The sequence below is a fragment of the Hypomesus nipponensis genome, chromosome 22, assembly GCF_054491055.1.
Source record: "Hypomesus nipponensis isolate SF chromosome 22, ASM5449105v1, whole genome shotgun sequence".
Lineage (NCBI taxonomy): Eukaryota > Metazoa > Chordata > Actinopteri > Osmeriformes > Osmeridae > Hypomesus > Hypomesus nipponensis.
The window spans coordinates 15797501-15817981 of NC_140382.1; the positions used below are offsets into that span (position 1 = coordinate 15797501).

At 47.9% G+C, this 20481-nt stretch overlaps 1 protein-coding gene across 1 annotated transcript in view; it reads left to right on the plus strand.

Moving 5' to 3' along the window:
* tenm3 (teneurin transmembrane protein 3) overlaps positions 1–20481 on the plus strand; it is a 175066-nt gene that overhangs the window by 111918 nt on the left and 42667 nt on the right. Inside the window, exons 6-15 of the mRNA XM_084686437.1 lie at positions 1737–1835; positions 2483–2721; positions 6909–7028; positions 10225–10439; positions 11273–11480; positions 12702–12803; positions 13265–13459; positions 14377–14577; positions 15296–15481; positions 20002–20148. Of these exons, the coding sequence (XP_084542563.1) occupies positions 1737–1835; positions 2483–2721; positions 6909–7028; positions 10225–10439; positions 11273–11480; positions 12702–12803; positions 13265–13459; positions 14377–14577; positions 15296–15481; positions 20002–20148 (1712 nt within the window). The remainder of the gene's footprint in view (positions 1–1736; positions 1836–2482; positions 2722–6908; positions 7029–10224; positions 10440–11272; positions 11481–12701; positions 12804–13264; positions 13460–14376; positions 14578–15295; positions 15482–20001; positions 20149–20481) is intronic.

The following is a 20481-nucleotide window of genomic DNA, read 5'->3' on the forward strand; positions in this document are numbered from 1 at the left end:
GTTCGGTTCACACAGGTAACTGACTGTGGATAAATTCTTCCCGTCCAAAATGCTACACCAAGATTAGTGTAGCATTACCTCATCATTTGCTTAGCCTCTATAAGCTGTGTCCAGCCCTAGCTTATAGGGAAAAAAAACACGTACCACTACACCCCATTGGTGGCTTGAATATAACGGTAACCGTGTAAATTAACTTGTGTTGTCAACAGGCTAAGCCTTTTTATTATGCAAAAACAATTCCCTGCCAACGGATTCACTTGTCACCTCCAGAAATGTGTGAAGCTATTCTAACCATCCCATATTTCACCAGTCAGTAAACAGTATTGTCTCCCTATGTGTGTGTGTCTGTCCTCAGTTCACGCTAACATTTACAACTAGCGTCTCTCTGTCGCTGGCTATTGTCCCAGAGCCTGGCCCTGCCTAGAGAGGTGAAAGAAGAGAAGGGGTATTAGCTTAGCATGCTAATTTAGCTATAAGGCTAGCTTTTCTCCATAGTGGAGCCCTCGTTGGTCTCCAGCCCGAGTTGCACTGACACACCTTTCTGACAGTATTTTCTTTTTTAATTTTCTTTTTTTACAAAAATTCCCCAAAAAGATTTTCAGCCTTTCCAAACTTTTTTGTCAGAAACTTTTTGGTTAGAAACGTTTTGGTTAGAAACGTTTTTTTTCGAACCTTTCATGCCACCAAATACAGATTAAATCTAAATTAACGAGCCTGGCTTGAACATTTAATAAATAGAAAGTACAGATATTTGTGTAAAAAAAGTGGTAGTGAAATTAAAAAGTTGTCATAAAAATAGATAGTTAGTAAATGTCTGATACTGGAAAAATCTGTTTAAGTACAGTAACACAGTATATGTACTTTGTTACTTCCCATCTCTGCACAAGGGTCATACATGGGCCTAAATGGGGTCTTAATTACTGTCTTCCGATACTTGATGTTTTTGAAGTTGGTAGGAAATATGGAACTCTAGGGTGAGTTCACATTCTTTAATTATAATCATCCCCCTCACCTTCATCATCATCTTCATTATCATCACCATTGTTTCACAATCACTGTATTTTTAATTAGAGCTTTAATAAAGTTGATTTAAATTTGAATCCTTCTATTTCCGCTTGTCTTCGTTCTGCGTCAGATGATGAGAGATGATAGGGTTCTGTTCCGGAACCTTCTGAACCAAAGTACGCAGAACCAATTAAAACTACTGCCAACCCCTCCCTCTCAGCAGGGGGGATAAGATTTCTGTGGAATTAATTGTCTTTTTAATTAGCGGACTGATAAGCCGGTTGTATTGTTTCTGTATATCTACACACTCAGGTTAGAGGTTTTATGATATTTTCCTTTGATACAAACACCTCTGTCTCTCTGGCTCTTTTCATTTCTCTCCACTGCTCACCCTCAATTTATACCTCCCAACTTTCTCATTTTTTGTTCTACCCTGGGTTCTCTCTGTCACAAACTTTTCAAATTAGACTAAACAGACATGTAACACAGAAACCCTCTTTCACACACACATACACAGTCTGAAACACATTCTCTCACACAAACACATGGCGTTCAGACACAAGGTATTTAATTAATGAACAAGACAAAAATCTCATTATAAGTGGGCTAGTTATAGTGACTGTTGCATGTGTGTGTCCGTCTCTCTTTAACTGTGTGTGTGTGTGTGTGTGTGTCTGTGGTTGTGTGTGTCTGTGTGTGTGTGTGTGTGTGTACGTGTGTACGTGGTGTAGAGGGTCAGCCGGACAGTCTATACTTGAGAACGGCCATGACAACCTTATAGAGATGGACGTGTTCCCACCTGACTGTCACCAGGGGCTGTATGGGGACGGGTATGTTACCGCTCCGCCTGCCCACACACACACACACACACACACACAAACACACACACACACACACACACACACACACACACACACACACACACACACACACACACACACTACAGTCAAACACAAATGTCAAGAGTAAGATATAATTCATCCACAGTAACTAGATCACGCTCTTGCAAAGAGATAGAGATATTGTATGAGCCAGTGTGTGCGTGTGTGTGTGTGTACAGTATGTGATGACCCTTCTTCAAAAGCTATTGAAGAGACCAGTAGGTATCATGTCCGTCTGTTTTTATCTGAAGTCTTTACAAGTGTGTGTCTTGTGTGTGTCTCCTGTGACTATGATTTTGAGAAGTCATCTCTTTGACTATTATTGTCAAATCCAATTCATCTATATCTCTGCCATCTGTTGATCTCCCTTTTATTGGTTATATGACTTAACTCTCTCTCATGTCTCTCTTCCTCCACCCCTCCCTCCTTCTCTCTATCTCTATCCATATCCCTCTCCCTCGTGCTCTTCCCCTCCACCCCACCCTTCCCCTAAATATCCCTTTCTCCTCCTCCTCCTCTATTCCCTCTATCCATCCCTTCCTCATTCATCTCCTCACTCTCTCTCTCTCTCTCTCTCTCTCTCTCTCCATTTCCAGGCACTTCCTCTTCAAGACAGGCACCGGCACGACTCCCCTCTTCAGCACGGCCACGCCCGGTTACACCATGGCTACCGGCTCCGTGTACTCGCCCCCCACCCGGCCCCTCCCCAGGAACACCCTCTCCAGGAGCGCCTTCAAGTTTAAGAAGTCCTCCAAGTACTGCAGCTGGAGATGCACAGCCCTGAGCGCTGTGGGGCTGTCTGTGCTGCTGTCCGTCCTGCTCTGCTACTGCATAGGTAGGACACACACACACACACATACATGCACACACACACCCCGACACCCATTCATGTCCCTCCATCCTGACAGCCAATCAGATAGTGAGGAATTATTCCCTATGTCCCATTGGTTGTGCTGGTCTTCAACAAGCATGGCGACTGATGAAACACCGCTATTGGAGAAGATTTCTTGCTGATGAGAAGGTTGTTGACACGGAGCCATCATGCCGCTCTTACCTCTTTAGTGTTTGTGTAAGAGAGAGAGAGAGAGAGAGAGAGAGAGAGAGAGAGAGAGAGAGAGAGAGAGAGAGAGAGAGAGAGAGAGAGAGAGAGAGAGAGAGAGAGAGAGAGAGAGAGAGAGAGAGAGAGAGAGAGAGAGAGAGAGAGAGAGAGAGAGAGAGAGAGAGAGAGAGAGTGAGAGAGAGAGAGAGAGAGAGAGAGAGAGAGAGAGAAAATGTGGGTAGGTGGAGGTTGTAGTGTTAGTATTCATCATGCATTACTTTCAGCTACTGAAAGAGAAGTGTTTCGTCTCATTCTTTCAGTTCTATGTGAGAGAGAACACACAAAAAGAGAAGGGAGATGGAAAGCATGAGTGATACAGAGATAAATCATTCTCTCCACTGAATCTATCATACTCTCTCACACACATACACACAGTCTCAGACAAGCACACAAGCAAACACGCAAACACACACTCTCACTAGCACACAAAAAGCTTTTTGAGCATGACTTGAATGAAAGTCATGTTTGTGAGAGAGGAATTATAATGGAACCCCTGTAAAGGCAAACACACACACACACACACACACACACAGACAGACTGTAATGGCCTTCTAAAATATTTACACAACATGTAACCTTCTAAAGTTAACCCGTACAAAGCTAATTGCTGCTGTCATCAATTCCTATTGTAAATATCCATGGTGATGGTGATCTTAATTATAAGATGCTAACACTAATTAGCAGCATACCCATTAAGTCTCAGAATAGATTATGACATGAAATTAGCCCCATAGAGTAGTTGTGGATCAAAATGCAGAAGCTTATTAGCGGCATCCCCATTAAGTCTTTGCATATATGCTAACACAAAATCAGTCCCATATAATAGTGGATGCTTATGCCAAAGCTGTTTAGTAGTATCTGTGTTTGCTAAAGCTAATGCTAATGGTACATGCTAATACAGACTGCCTCTCAGCAGGTGCACAGACAGGCCTCAGTAACACTGATTCAACATTAATGTGTAGAACCCACAATACGGCGACACACACACACGCACAAACACACAGCTGGACACACACACTCGACGCTAAGTTATGTAGATATATGGAGAGCAGATCCCAAACAGAACTGTGCACAGATGTCACTTCCTCTTCTTTCATCTTAAGCTTCGTCTCTGTCTGTTGGTATCTCAACCCCCACGTTCCTTATAGTAACACACACACACACACACCTGTACAGAAGTACACCTGTGTGATAGGGTAAAGATCTTTCCTAAAGGAAGGTGGAGGACATCAGATAAGCAGGCTCCCGCTGCTGTGAAAGGTGCAGTGATGTTAGCGTGTTAGCTGCATAGCATCACCATAACCTGAAGAGGCTGTCTGTGGCTTGTCTTCCTCCATCGGTTCGATGTTGGGTCTCTCAAGACCCTCGAGCCCGTCTCAACATTGGCTCAACGTTGAATCGCACTCATCTCAATGATGTCTCAAGGTTGTCTGGTGGTCATGTTCAGGTCTCTGACCCCACCCCCCTATCCCCGCCACACACACACACACACACCCTACAGCCTGTTTCTGCTTCCTGTCGATCCTCCAGATCTCTCCCATGACCCTCTGCTCCTGCCTCTCAGAGGGGGTTCTGGGTAACGGGCTGGCCCAGCACGACTCTAATTTAATGAGAGTGAAAGAGTGAGTGTGTGTGTGAGGGTATGTGGAGAGGGTGGGGGGGGGGATTAACCCAGCTGTGGGGGGGTTCTCCTTGTAAACGTTCCCAAGTCGAACCTCTAATTGGACTCTGTGTGTGTCTCGCTCTTTCTCTCTCTCTCTCTCTTCTGTCTCTCTCTCTCTCTCTCTCTCTCTCTCTCTCTCTCTCTCTTTCTCTCTCATCTCTCTCTCTTCCTCTCCTCTCTCTTCTCCCTCTCCATCTCTTTCTCCTCTCTTTGTCTCTCCCCCTCTTACTCCCTCTCTCTTTCTCCTCTCCTGCTCTCCCCCTCTCACTCCCTCTCTCCCTGCCTTCTATTCACTTCATTACCATCTCAGGGCAGCAGAACATTTCTCAGATAAAGTCTGAGTTATACAGCTTTTTGCTCTCTCACACACTCAGACACTCTCACACACACACACAAACACAGACACACACACACACACACACACACACACACAATAACTGTGTTAATAAATAAAAGTGAGTATGAGACTCCTTTGCACTTGTTATTGTGTGTGTGTGTGTGTGTGTCTGTGTGTGTATTACATAGTGGGGCAGGCCATAAGTCCTCTCATTAGACCCAGCATGTGCGTCTAAAGCAATATTCTCACAAACACACACCCACACGATACAACACAGACACACACATAACCAACCCCTCTTGGCAAACCTAGACATACTCTATATCAGCAAGCTAGGCTAGCTGAAGCTATCCAAGATTTGAGCATTAACGTTAGCTAGGCTAGCCAACTATTTTTAGCTACATATAATATAATCAACTATCAGCTTGCTTGCTAGTCGTTCATGTTAACTCATAAATAATTGGTCTGTCATATGTTCCCTATGGATAATATAATGTAGCATGCATGTCTTTCTCAGTTTCCAACAAAAATCTGGAAATGGGAGAGATCTCTGTGAGACAGGTAACATTTCATCGGTCAATGAAAAAATGCGACAAGCCGCACAATCTGAGTGTAGGGGTTAACGAAACCTGTTCTGGTTATTAAAAGTCACATTTTGAACTTCACTGGAAGTTCCAGAGCTGGCCTGGCCATGGGAGCTACGCAGGTCACCCCTCTTTACAATGTAGGCTTACTGGGGCACTGATGATGGACACTTTGTCAATCGCTCAAATACATTTTGCTGTGAAAGCGTCACAAACCGTTTGGCTTCCATGGTGTACATGTGTGACATTAAGTGAACGGATGTGTTGTTGGAAGCGCAAAAATATTTGAGCTATGCAAGTGGGCCGCAAAGTGGAAAGGTTTGGGAATGGCTGCTCTATATAAGCAAAAGTATGTGGACTCCTGGTCGGTATATACACAAAACCTCGTCACACTAATATCGTTGGTACGTTTATGGTCATTTTGCAGCAAACAGCATTATTGGTGTTGTGATCAGGGCTCTTTGCAGGCTAGTCAAGTTTAAGTAACCTACGTCAAGCAGGCTAGTCAAGTTTAAGTATCCCCAGGCTGTTGTCAGGGATGTGACAGAAAGGAGATGTAGAAATGTTCTGTTTGACAAGCAGGTGTACAAATACTTTTGGCCACAGTGTACAAGCCAGCTGTCTCAGAAAAGAGAAATGAGAGGAAAAAGAAGAGTCTGGAGGGATGGATGGATAGAAGAGAGAAGAAGAACCCAAGTCCATCTCTTCAGAGTTTAGTAAACGTATCAGGGATAAGCCAGTGGTTCCCAGGAAGGCCATCTTGGCTCCATCAGGGCTCCAGCCTGCAGTGTTAACAGTGTTAAAGTCAGCAACTGTGCCCCGCGTGTGTCTGCTGGCTGCCAGTCTGCTGCATTAGCCTGTCAGATGTGCTGCCGGAGGGGCGAGCCAGCTTGATGATAATATGTTCTGCTGCCCCACTCTCCTCTCTGGGCACAGGTTAAAATATGGCCTTGCACACAAACAACCTCCTTTTTAGTTGAGCAGATTCTCACACACACAAACACACTCACTCTCACACACACACACACATATACTTAGACAAACACACCCTAAGGTTCTGCCCAGAGCAAGTTAGAGGAGATGCACGGTTGTTCTTTTCCTTTCCCACATCCCCACTACTGTAGTATGCATCACTGCTCTGTCTCTCACCGGCAGGAAACTAGATAGAAACACTGTGTGTGTGTGTGTCTGTGATTTATTCAAGTCCTCACGCCTGCAGAGAGTAATAACTTATGTTGTCTCTTCTTTCTCTCTTTCTTCCCTCTCTCTCTCTTCCCGCTCTCTCTCTCTCTCTCTCTCTCTCTCTCTCTCTCTCTCTCTCTCTCTCTCTCTCTCTCAGCCATGCACCTGTTGGGTCTGAACTGGCATCTTCAGGAGACAGGAGACTACGCTTTTGAGAACGGACAGACCAAATCAGACACCACGCCCAACACCATAACTGCCCTGGCCGCAGACAATGGTGAGCTCTTTCTCACACACACACACGCACACATACGCTCACACACTCACAGTTCTAATACCATGGACAATCTCATCAATACGGCTCTTTGAAGTCCACCTCCACCTAAAATAGATCTATGATGGATTGAGCTTTTGTGTGTGTTTGTGACCTTGAAACTGTTTACATCCTTGCATGTTCACATGTCTTTGTGTGTGTATGTGTACGACGGAGCAGCATTTGGTTTTGATGTGTTGAGAGTCTCCAGACTCTCAACACATCTGGAGACTCTCTGGAGGTCAGTCTAAAGATAGACCAGACTGTGTGAGAACCTTCTAAAGGCCCAGATAGGAGGGGAACTCTATATACCTCTCACTTTGACCCTCACACAAACACACACACATACTGATATACTCGACCCACACACCAAACACACTTGCAGTTCTGATGCATCGATGCATCTGGCCACTTTGGAGCCATGAATCATCTGGTCCAATTATCCCTGGCCCTTACCAGGACAGGCCCTGTAGTGTGTGTGTGCGTGTGTGTGTGTGTGCATGCGTGCGTGCGTGTGTGTGCGTGCGTGCGTGTGTGCGTGTGTGTGTGTGCGTGCGTGCGCGTGTGCGTGTGTGTGTGCCCCCTCGCAGGCCACACTACAACTACACCAACCCTTTCTGAAGTCCTCTCCCTTCCTGTCTGCTTTTCACACAGAGACGCTGTCTCACATTCACACGACAACGCCACGACAACACGCCGCTTCGTTGACCCAGTCAGCCTTCTGTCTCAGTCTTTCACACGGTTCCTATCATATCAGCTTTAGAACATTCCCCTCAAGGCTGTCCCAGTGTCTTTCCTAGCTCCTTTGTCCTCAGAACCAAAATCTCTTGACTCTCCAGTGTCCCATCCTCCCATCCTCTTCTCATCAAACAGCTCTAAAGCGGTTTCTTATGGAGATGCTCGGTCGCTGGCTCTATAGAGGATGGTAGTGATACTAACGTATTCATGCTGTCTCTTGGAGGGTAGGTTGGGAGCTCCACAATGATCAGTGCTAACAGTGCTGTCCCTCCCTCCCTCTCGTTTCTAACAAGATCTCCAGCCCTTGGAGCAGTCTGTTAATTAACTCATTAGGCATCCAAACACACACACACACACCGACGTCAACACACATACAGTGTAGACAGACACACACACACACACTCTTCGAATCAATACAGCCAGTCCTTTTCTTTTCCTTCTCTCCTCTCCTGTCTCCTCCTTCAGCTAACCTTGGCCTCTCTCTTCCTTTCCCTCTCTCTCTCTCTCTCTCTCTCTCTCTCTCTCTCTCTCTCTCTCTCTCTCTCTCTCTCTGTCTCTCTCTCTGTCTCTCTCTGTCTCTCTCTCTCTCTTCTATCATCCACACTTTTGTGTGCAGTGATTCTCAACTGGCATGGATTAATGGGTTTTTGCAAATAAACAGGCGCACACACACACACCACTCACACATAAACAGACAATAGCGATGGTTCTATCCAATTAAGCATATGATTGTTCCTGCAGGCTAAACATATGGACTTTCATCAGGTGAGAACAGAAAGACAGAGAGAAAGAGAGAAATCACCAGGCTAATATAATGATATCGTGATTCTATAAAATAAATCTGTTCAGCAGACAGGTTGTGTTGTCTCCGGGCACTGTGTGTCCACACAGGGTGTGTGGTTGGTGTGGACAGTGATGGAGAGAGGAGGGTGGGGCAGGAGAGAGAAAGACAGAAGAGAGAGAGGAGAGGGAGATGGAGAGAGATAGAAGAGAGAGATGGAGAGAAAGAGATGGAGAGAGAGAGATATGGAGAGAGAGAGAGCGAGAGAAAGAGAGAGAGAGAGACAGAAAAGAGAGGTGGAGAGGGAGAGAGAGAGAGAGAGAGAGAGAGAGAGAGAGAGAGAGAGAGAGAGAGAGAAAGAGTGTTTGTCCTCAGGCTAAGCTCACCACAGCCCTAACAAGCAGCGTTTGTGTCTAATTGCATCCTCGCAAACGGGAAATGAGCTCTTTGTACACCCGCTTTACTGCCTCAAACACACACCAACTCAAACACACACGGGTGAAAACACACACCAACTCAAACACACATGGGTGAAAACACACGCACACTCAAACACACAGAGATGAAAACACACACACGTAACAGAAAAACCCATACACACACTGGTAGACAAAGACAGACTATACATATTTAAAACAGACACGCGCACACACACACAACCAAACACACACTGTGACCCCTTGAAACACTTCTAGTCTAATTAATGAGATATTAATGGCAGCTGCTGCCTATTAGTGAGAACCACAGAGCCATGTTCTCCCTGGTGGCTAGCTTTCTTTCTCTGACGCACTCTATGTACAGTATGTACGTGTGTGTGTGTGTGTGTGTGTGTGTGTGTGAATGCCTGTGTGAGTCACAGTACGTAATGTCTAGCTGTTGCCATGAACCATATGGTGTTTGCCATTAAGGTAATGTTCTGGCATGTATGCATAGTGTGTGTGGTATAGTTATTGGGTTGCAGTAGGTGTATGTACGTAATGTCTAGACTTCTTTGATCCCGAGGTCTCAAGTCCAGATGGAAAGTTGTGGTGTTGCCAGGTTATGCTATCCTGACCTTTTACACTTCTACATTTCATGTATATGTGTTTTAGTATTGCAGGATTCTGGTTTTGATCCAGTTCACTACTACCAGCTGTTGCTCAAACTAAAATAAAACTCTCCTCCTCCCATCTCCTCCTCCCATCTCCTCCTCCCATCTCCTCCTCCCATCTCCTCCTCCCTCCACCGTCTCCTCCTCCCATCTCCTCCTCCCGTCTCCTCCTCCCATCTCCTCCTCCCATCTCCTCCTCCTCCCTCCACCGTTCTCTCCTTTCTCCCATCTCCTCCTCCCATCTCCTCCTCCCATCTCCTCCTCCCATCTCCTCCTCCCATCTCCTCCTCCCATCTGCCCTTCTCCCTCCACCGGTCCTTCCTCCTCCTCATTCCTCTTCCTCCCATCTCCTCCTCCCCATCTCCTCCTCCCCATCTCCTCCTCCCTCGACCGTCTCCTCCTCCCATCTCCTCCTCCCATCTCCTCCTCCCATCTCCTCCTCCCTCCACCCTCTCCTCCCCCCCTGTTGCATCCTCCCTCCCCTCCCTCCTCTCCTGCCCCCTTCCCTCATCCTGTTCCCCTCCTCCTCTCCCCCTCCCTGGCTCCTCCAGGTAAGCTGGGCGTGTTCCAGCAGGAGAACAACACGGTGGACACGGGGGAGGTGGACGTGGGCCGGAGGGCCGTGCAGGATGTTCCTCCAGGGATCTTCTGGCGCTCTCAGCTCTACATCGACCAGCCCCAGTTCCTCCGCTTCAACATCTCTGTCCAGAGAGACGCACTGGTTGGAGTGTACGGACGCAAGGGCCTGCCTCCTTCACACACACAGGTGCACACACACACACACACACAGGCGCACACACACACAGGCACACACACAGGCACACACACACAGGTACACACACACAAGTGCACCCTCGGTCACACGCAGGTACATCCGCACGTCAGCATGTCGTCTGTTTCTGTGCAATAGAGTGTCTGTCACCATCATGCTCTGTGGAGGACGCTGCAGACCCATGCACACAGCAGTGAGAGGCCTGTCTGCACCACACTAATACAGGTTTAATGGGTGACAAAGGCCCCTGTGATGCCTGGGAGACTCATGCAGCCTACAGTGTTAATAGACTAGCCTTAATCAATACGGTTCTCCAAGGTAATAAACACACACACACACACTCGCACACAGCGCACATTGAAGAGGTATCGACATGGCTGGTCATGTTGGACTGGAGATATATGAACTGATGTTTTTCACTTTCAAGGTAAAATGATGTGTTTGTGTGTGTCTGTGTGTTTGTACATGTGTGTGTGTGTGTGTGTGTATCGGAGATAATATTGGCTTTCCTTTCTTGTTCACACGTTCATGGTTAATTGCGAAAAACAAGAAGTGTGAGAAATGAAAAGATGAATAACAGGGTCCCTAGAGAAATGGAGGGAATCAGAGAGGGGGATGGAAGGAAGACGAGGGGATAGAGGGAAGGAGAGAGAGAGAGAGAGAGAGAGAGAGAGAGAGAGAGGTGGAGGAAGACATGTAGAGATCAAGAGAGAGTGATGGCAAGGAATAAAGAGAGAGCTAGAGAAAAAAAATAGAGAACAGTGTGGAGTTTTTGTAATCCATCCTCTTAAAAAATCTGTATTCAAACTGTGTGTGTGTGTCTCCAGTATGATTTTGTGGAGCTGCTGGATGGCAGTCGTCTGGTCTCCAAGGAGAAGCGAGGCCTGGAGTCTGAGGGCGGGGGCAGACGTGCCCGCTCAGTCAGCCTGCAGGAAGCTGGCTTCATCCACTTCCTGGATACTGGGACCTGGCACCTGGCCTTCTACAACGACGGGCGCAACACGGAGCAGGTGTCCTACAACACCATCGTCATAGGTACAAGCTAGCTTTCCTCTCTCTCTCTCTCTCTCTCTCTCTCTCTCTCTCTCTCTCTCTCTCTCTCTCTCTCTCTCTTCTCCATCCCTGCCTTTTACTATCTTTTCCCTTCTGCATTCCTGTCTCCCAGTGAAATGTGAGGAGAACACGATATTTGCTGATTAGCATGTGGATAGTAGCTTGTGCTGTGTCTCATCAGGAAGGACTAGATTACAGGTTAGCGAGCTAACTGCCAACCACTTGGAACTTACAATGGATTATTTGTCTGTCAACGAAGCAGGCCCTCCCAGCTACTAGTCGGCCGGTTGGAGAAGCGTGTGTGTGTGTATATGAGTGTGTGTGTGTGTGTGTGTGATTGGAAGGCTCTGTTCAGACTGTCGTGTAAAGCTGGGGAGATCAGGAAGCTGGTCAGCTAATGAAATTATTGACAGCAGCTGTGTAATAGCACTGATGTTAGGACTCCGCTGAGACATGGTAATAAAGAGCTGCTGCCCTCGCTTTCTCTCTCTCACACAGACACACACACACAGACTCATCCGTGTGAAGAGGCAGTGTAGGGACTGTATGATTGATCCAGCTGAGGTCAACAGGTGTAGAAACTCTGCTCAGCCCAGCTGTTTACCCTGTCTACTCTACATCTGGTCCTGGTCTCTCGTCTCTACGAGGGAGGGAGGGAGGGAGGGAGGGAGTGAGTGAGGGAGGGAGGGAGGGAGTGAGGGAGGGAGTGAGGGAGGGAGGGAGGGAGGGAGGGGAGGGAGGGAGGGAGGGAGGGAGGGAGGGAGGGAGGGAGGGGGAGGGAGGGAGGGAGGGGGAGGGAGGGAGGGAGGGAGGGAGGGAGGGAGGGAGGGAGGGAGGGAGGGAGGGAGGGAGGGAGGGAGGGAGGGAGGGAGGGAGGGGGAGGGAGGGAGGGAGGGAGGGAGGGAGGGAGGGAGGGAGGGAGGGAGGGATCTTGGTAATCTGGAAGGGGAGAGAGACGAAGAAAAACTAGTCTGGGAGCTGGATAATACTTGGTAATAAGGTGTTGATTGGTTGACTACGGTAAGCAGAGAGGACCAAGTCTTTCCTAATCATACATCTGAAGAAGCTGCTGATTGCTGTGTGTCTGTATGTGTGTGTCTGCATGTGTCTGTGTGTGTCTGGAAGTGTGTGTATGCGTACTCTGTCAGCCAACCCAATTAACACACTCTCTCTCTCTGCTCCCCTCTCCATCTCACCAATCAGAGTCCGACACGGATTGTCCACACAATTGCCATGGCAACGGTGACTGTGTGTCTGGAAAGTGTCGCTGTCTAGCTGGGTTCCTCGGTCCTGACTGTTCAAGAGGTAAGACATAGACACACACACATAGACACACACACATAGACACACACACACACACACACACCCAGAGAGACACATCTGTGATAATTGGGTTCAGATTGCTGTCCCAGACAGCATGGTAGTGTTTGGAGGCACTGGTTCAATAAATCCTCCATTAGTTATCACTACAGACACTCCTCTTTCTCTAACCCTCTTTTCTTTCTCTCCATCCATCCATCCCCCTCTCTCTCTCTCTCTCCTTTCTCTCTAACCCTCTCCCCTCTATTTCGCCTTACAACCCCACCCCCCCCTCTCTCCCTCCACCCCCCTCTCTCTCCACCCTGCTCTCTCTCTCCACCCCCCCTCTCTCTCCACCCTCCTCTCTCCACCCCCCCCTCCCTCTCTCTCTTTCCCCCCCCCTCTCTCTCTTTACCCCCCTCTCTCTCTCTCTCTCTCTCTCTCTCTCTCCACCCCCCTCTCCCCAGTGGCGTGCCCGGTCCTGTGCAGTGGTAACGGCCAGTACTCTCGCGGGCGCTGCCAGTGCTTCAGTGGGTGGAAGGGGACCGAGTGTGACGTCCCCAGTAACCAGTGTGTGGACATCCACTGTGGGGGCCACGGCATCTGCATCATGGGCAGCTGTGCCTGCAACACGGGCTACAAGGGAGACAACTGTGAGGAGGGTACGTTCCTGCTGCTGCTGGCTGGCTGGCTGGCTGGCTGGCTGGCTGGGGAAGGGGCTGGGGGGGGGGGTCTGTGTGGGGTGTATGCGTGTGGGGAGAATGGCTGGGATGTGTGTGTGTGTATGTGTGTGAGAGGAGTTTTGCATATGTATGGAGGGTGTGCTGTGAGGTTTGTCTCTCCCCTCCCTCCCCCGAACCATTCTGATTTGCTCTCCATCCCATAATAAGCATGACCAGCCACTTAACAGTTCAATATTCCAGAAGCAATTGTTGTGTTCTCCACCTGACAGAGCATGTAATCACTATGCTGAGAGAGAGAGAGAGAGAGAGAGAGAGAGACAGAGAGAAAGAGAGATAAAGAGAAAGAGAGATAAAGAGAGAGAGAGAGAGATGTATGCTTGCCTGTGATACTCTTGTCCATAGAAATAGAAAGGATCAATCTTATTGATTTGCTCCTGAGCTGATAAATCAAATTAGTCAAATCGCATGGTGAATAACATGCCAATGACCACACCGAGGTACAGTAACACAGACACGCATGCACACACACACTTGCACGAAGAGTCACACACACACACCCTCCCTCATCTCCTTCATGTTTGACCCAGAGAAAACCGTAACCAGATTACGTAGGTTGAAGTACGGGTCAGACATTTATAATCCTATTTGGATTACATAGGGTCAGATAGAAGAGAGAGCTGTGTGTGTGTGTGTGTGTGTGTGTGTGTGTGTGTGTGTGTGTGTGTGTGTGTGTGTGTGTGGGGGGGGGGGGGGGGTGATGGTTAGAAGTTTGGACAGTAACAGAATGTTGTCATAACAGAGGGTAATAAACCGAGGAATGTTCTAGTGATTAACCCTGTCTAACTCTGTTCTCCCAATGATTGCCCCCCCCCCACACACACACACACACACACCAGTGGACTGCCTGGACCCTAGCTGTAGCTCCCATGGTGTGTGTATCCATGGGGAGTGCCACTGCAGTCCTGGCTGGGGGGGAACCAGCTGTGACATCCTGAAGACCATGTGTCCAGACCAGTGCTCTGGTCATGGGTCCTACCAGGCGGACAGTGGGACCTGCACCTGTGATGCCAAATGGACCGGACCTGACTGCTCTGTCGGTACGGAGGGAGGGAGGGAGGGAGGGAGGGAGGGAGGGAGGGAGGGAGGGAGGGAGGGAGGGAGGGAGGGAGGGAGGGAGGGAGGGAGGGAGGGAGGGAGGGAGGGAGGGAGAGATGGGAACAGGAAAAGGAGGGAGGGAGAGGAGAGAGCAGCAGGGAGATGGGGGAACTATGTTGATGATCAGGGTGGCTGTCAGGTTTTTGGGGGGTGTTTGGTCTGACCCTGTTCTGGTATCTTTTCGAACCACCACAACCTTCACACACACACACACACACACACACACACATGAAAATAATCCCACAAACAAAATCATGCTTCAATTCTAACAAATACGTACGTCACACACACACACATAAAGCATATTTATCACCAACACTTTAACTCCCTCTTTTGACCAAGATATAACCCTCTCCACACACACACACACACACACAGATTTCTCAAGTTACACCCAGCCCATCTGACAGGGGTGTGTGTGTTTGTGGTGAGGCGCCTGTTTTTGTCAGTGCTACAAGGTGATATCTGAAATCTACCAGACAGGGTCACAACCTCCCAATGTTATTCTGAAGACACACACACACACACACACAAAGGAGCTGGTTGTGAAAGGACTATACAACGGGTGGCTTACAGTGTTTCATTAACTGTGTGTGTGTGTGTTTCATCCCGTGTACTTGTCTCTTCCTGTGTGTGTGTGTGTGTGTGTGTGTGTTGCAGAGGTGTGTGCGGTGGACTGCGGGACCCGAGGTGTGTGTTTTGGGGGGGGGTGTCGCTGCGAGGAGGGCTGGACCGGGGCGGTGTGTGACCAGAAGGCGTGCCACCCTCTGTGTACCAAGAACGGACTGTGTAAGGAGGGCAAGTGTGAGTGTAACCAGGGCTGGACCGGAGAACACTGCAACATAGGTGAGGAAACACCACCACCGATGGCAAACGTACACGCATCCTTCACTCAGGTAGAAGGAACAGATACTCATGTTTACAAAGACTCTGCTGACTACACCTTTTCACTCAAGTTAAAGTAAAGAAGTATGGGCTCAATTTCTACTATCTGTTTTAGTGTCACGCTGGCGATTGGACCTCACATCGTAATACAACAATACACTATAGACTGGCACATTTGCCAGGAATCCTTTTTGACCGAGACCATTTTGAACATCTCCCTCATATATGGCCATGGGTGATGAGGACTGTCTCTATTCTCAGTCATGTTGCCATCGCTAACTCGCTGTCTCATCATCCATAATGTACTGTTTTGTGTTTATTTTTTTACTTTGAAAAAAAAGTAACATTTAAGAAGTAGAAAGTACAGATAATTGTGTAAAAAATGTAAAGAGTGAAAGTAAAACGTTGGATAGTGAAGCAAAAATAAATAGTGAAGTAAAGTACTGATACCAGAAAAATCTACTTCAGTACAGAAACAAAGTATTTGTAGCAATACGTAACTGAACCAAGTAACAAACATGCACACACACACACACACACACACAGTCCTCCTTCACACACACACACACACACAGTCCTCCTTCACACACACACACACACAAACACTCCTCCTTCAGACACACACCAATAGAACCACAGTCATGCTACCGTACAAAGGGTCACACCCACATTTCATATGACACTCACAATTTCGTACCTATCATTTCCTTCTCTGTCAAGTTCTCAGGCTCTCTACTATCTCCTGTGATTAAAGACTGAAAATCAAGTACTCTCATCCACATTTCAGTCCTCTGCTAGTTTTGTCTGGTGTGTTCCTCTGTACACATCCACATCTCTGTCCTCGGCTTGTTCTGTGTGGTCTGGTACTTAGGATTGCACACAGGGGAGATGTTTTTTCATTGCTGATAAAATAGAGCAACATACCCTAAGTGGCTTTCACTTTCTTTTGCATAGAGAGAGATAGAGAGAGAGGGGGGGGGGGTGAGCAAGAGAGGTGTGTAAACAGCTGTAGATTTGACAGAATCCCATCTCATTTGTGTGCTACCCGTTAAATCAACTACACTGATGCCTTCAATCTGAGAAAACAATGAAAGTACCATCCCTCGCTGCCCTCCTCCATCTGTCCTCTCTCCCAGCCTGGCTGTGGTTCATAACTGTTCCTCTACTTCTCCCACTCTCTTCCCCATTTACCTCCTGCCTCTTTCTTCCCTCTCACCCACCCCCCCTCCCTTCTCTACGATTGAGTCAGCAGGGCCTGCAGTATAATTGTTCACAGGTTGATGTCAATATGATCAATCCCACTGAACTGCCCTGATAGTAATGACCTACTGATGTCCCAGACGGCATGATTCATTTAACCACACACACACACAGCAGTTTCCCACATGCAGTGCATATGTTTCAGTAAAAAAAAAAAAAAAAAACGTTACCTCAATTAGTAGTTAGTACTTCACAGAGCATTCATAGTTCAGGGTGATTATTCCTGTTATTCTAACCCCTGTCTTTGTGTGTGTGTGTGTGTGTGTGTATCCTTCGGTCTCTGTGGCTATCTGCCTCTCTCCTGAGCTATGTGTGTATGCTCAAATGAACTGTCTGTCCAGTTCTTTTCTTTTCTAAAATGCCTGCTCTCTCTTTCTCTTCCTCTCTGTTCCTCCTTCTGTTTTTCAAGCTCACAACCCGGACATTAGAGTCAAAGGTACGGTGCTCTTTCTGTTCCTCCATCCTTCCCATCATGCACTGTGGTGCTTCTGTGGTGATCGTGGTGATAATCGCCATAGCTTTGTAATAACCTGTTTTATTGTCTTTCACTGTGGGAGATCTCTTTCTCTCTCTGTCTCTCTCTGTCTATTATATGTTCATATTTTTTTAAAATGTTTTCCTGTTGTCTCTATGACTGCAAGTCACCCCCCACCACCCAGTAGGGAGAATATAAAGATTGCTTTTCTCTAAGGTCAAGGTTCACTCAGAGGCCCTGAGTCCAGCCCCCCCATACAGTATGAACAGGAGCCAGAGGTCTCTGTGGGTTATAAGATACTTCCCACTTCTCCTCAAGGCCCTCCCCCCAGTCAGGGACAGCCAAGCAGACATCCGCTGGATCCACCTAGGACGTGGACAGTGCCTTGTCCAATCTCATACTTGCATCTGCGTCCGAAACGGGGGTGTTTTTTTGTTGCTGCTGTTGATTTTTCTTCCTCGCCCGTGTTTGCTTGCTACTAACATTCCGCCAGCTGGATAGAGTGAGGCCACAGAGTCGTCACGGTGACACTTCTGTTCTTTTGTTTCTTTGTCCCTCTTTTCTACAAAAGAGAAAAAAAAAAAAAACTTTCCGACCATGCCATCCTGTCCAGGCAGTTAGAACCATACCGCTTTCTTTATGCTTGTGTGTCTTCATTGGTTAGTCTCTCCTCTGCTCTCTCTCTCTCTGCTACCATTGGTTAGTCTCTCCTCTGCTCTCTCTCTCTCTGCTGTCTTCATTGGTTGGTCTATACTCTCTGCTGTCTTCATTGGTTGGTCTCTCCTCTACTTTTGTCTCGGTTGTGTTCATTGGTTAGTCTCTCCTCTGCTCTCTCTCTCGGCTGTCTTCCATCACAGTATTGTGTGAGCCCTTCCCTCCCAGTTATACATTCAGAGTTATTTCCGTCAGCTTTGTCCACCTGGGAATGCTTGGCAAGTTCTCACCTGTCTGGGGCTTTCAACGCCTCTCTCTTTTACTCTCTCTCTTTCTCTCTGTGTCTCTCTCTCGCTCTCTCTCTCTCTCTCTCGCACGCTCTCCCTCTCTTTCTCTCTCTCCTTCTGTCTCCTCTATCTCTGTCTCTGACTGCCTCTCCTTGTCTTGCCTGCCTCCAGTATATCTACACCCCTCCTCCCTTTCTCCTTCTCCTCTGCATCCCCCCGCCCCCCCCGCCCCCCTCCCTTCCTCCAGCAGTCAGTCCCTCTCAGAAGCTTCTCTCTCCACTGAGGTGTTTTGGTTAATTTGTTTCTTTCCCTCTAATCTCCCTTCTTCTCCTGGCCCCACTCTGGCAGGATACAAAGGTAACTCCACCAAGACCAGGGGGATTGTCACCAGCAATCACTCTCCTCCTCCTCCTCCTCTCCTCCTTCTCCTTGCTCCCTCTGTCTCTCTCTCCCTCTCATCCCCTCAGCTCCTCTCTCTCTCTCTCTCTCTCTCTCTCTCTCTCTCTCTCTCTCTCTCTCTCTCTCTCTCTCTCTCTCTCTGTCGCTCTCTCTTTGTCTTGAAGCACGGAGTACACGTGTCTTTGTACGAGTCTCTCTTTGCTGTTTTTACTTGTGGTCCTTTTCTCTGGTTATCTCATTCCTGTCTGTCCTGAAACGTTTCCAAACACACTTAAACACAGGCATGCACACAAGCACATAAACACACGCAAGCATAAACAAACACACCCCAAACACACAGGAATGCCTTCTCCCCCCCACACACACAACACAAAAACACACGTACTGCACACACACACACACACACACACACACCCACACGTGTGGTTCCTGCTTTGTGTCGGGGCCCAGTGTGGTTCCTGTCTCCATGCATCCTTCTGGTGTGTGTTAGCTAGTCTGCTCCTCCTTTCTGGGCTTGGCTTAGTCATTACTGAGTATTGATTATTGATTATTATTATCAATATGATTCTTCTTCTACTTCTTCTTCTTCTGTGAGAAGGAATGTTGGCCGGAGCGTAAAATATAGAGGTGGAGGGGGGGGGGGGGGACGCGGGCCTCTCTATACTTTGCGTCTCCAGGTGTTTTGGCTTCACATGAATAGAAGCAGATGATGGCTGCCTCTGCGTTCTGCCTTCATGATCTACAATGGGCTTGTTCTGTGAGGGAGGACTTCCATGTATCCATTCGTTTATTTTCTTTCTTTTTTGATTTCTTTTTTCTGATTTGAGATTTGGGATATTGGAACTTTTAAAGGGGAACATCTTGAAATCCATTTTCAAATCCAATGAATTGATTCCATTCAGTTGAAACAAAAACAAAAACATCTTAAAGCTGATTTGGACTTTCTTTTCCCTTTCTTGTCAATTTCCACCATCAGCATTTGTACCAGACATCCTATCCTCACTTGATTTGACACCAAATTCCTTTGTTTTCTTCCTACTCTGTGACAGTAAGAGATGATCTGTTGTTCATGTGAAACTACAGCACCAGTGCACTTCACCGGGCCTGTGTCCGTCTGTCAAAGTCTTCCTCCACCAGATCTCATTATGGTTCCTACCTCTGTGTATATCTGTCACACGGACTGTTTGTCTCTCTGTTCCATTCAAACCAGAGGGGATAAAAGCTGTCTCTGTCCCATGCGCACGCACACCAACACACACACACACACACACACAGACAGACATGCACACACACACCCACACACATACAGAGCCCACAGACGCAGTCACACACACACACACACATACTAAACTCCATCCCTGTGACCCCCGTGTGACCTCTGTTTGTGTGCGTGTGTGTCATGACAGAGGGCTGCCCAGGTCTGTGTAACAACAACGGTCGCTGCACGCTGGACCAGAACGGCTGGCACTGTGTCTGCCAATCAGGCTGGAGGGGGGCGGGCTGCGACGTCGCCATGGAGACACTGTGCACCGACAGCAAAGACAATGAAGGAGGTGAGTGAGCCAATCATGGGGCAGGAGAGGCAGAAGTGGAACAGCCAACGGGAGGCGAGGGTTGCTTTGGAGGGCTCTTTGTGGTATGATGTGATTGGCTGATTGTCTTAAGTTGGTGGAGACCAGGTGTACGATAGACACGGTGCTGTTAGCCCCTCCATCCTCCTCCTGCTTCTCGTCTCCTAACTCTTAGTGTGGACTACAGGGAGAGATTATCTGACTTCCACATAGCAACCTTCTCTGTCTCTCTCTCTCTCCCCTCGCTTAATCTCTCTGTCCCTGAAGGTATCCCCTCCATATTTAGCCACAGTTAGTCCACACACACGCACACAC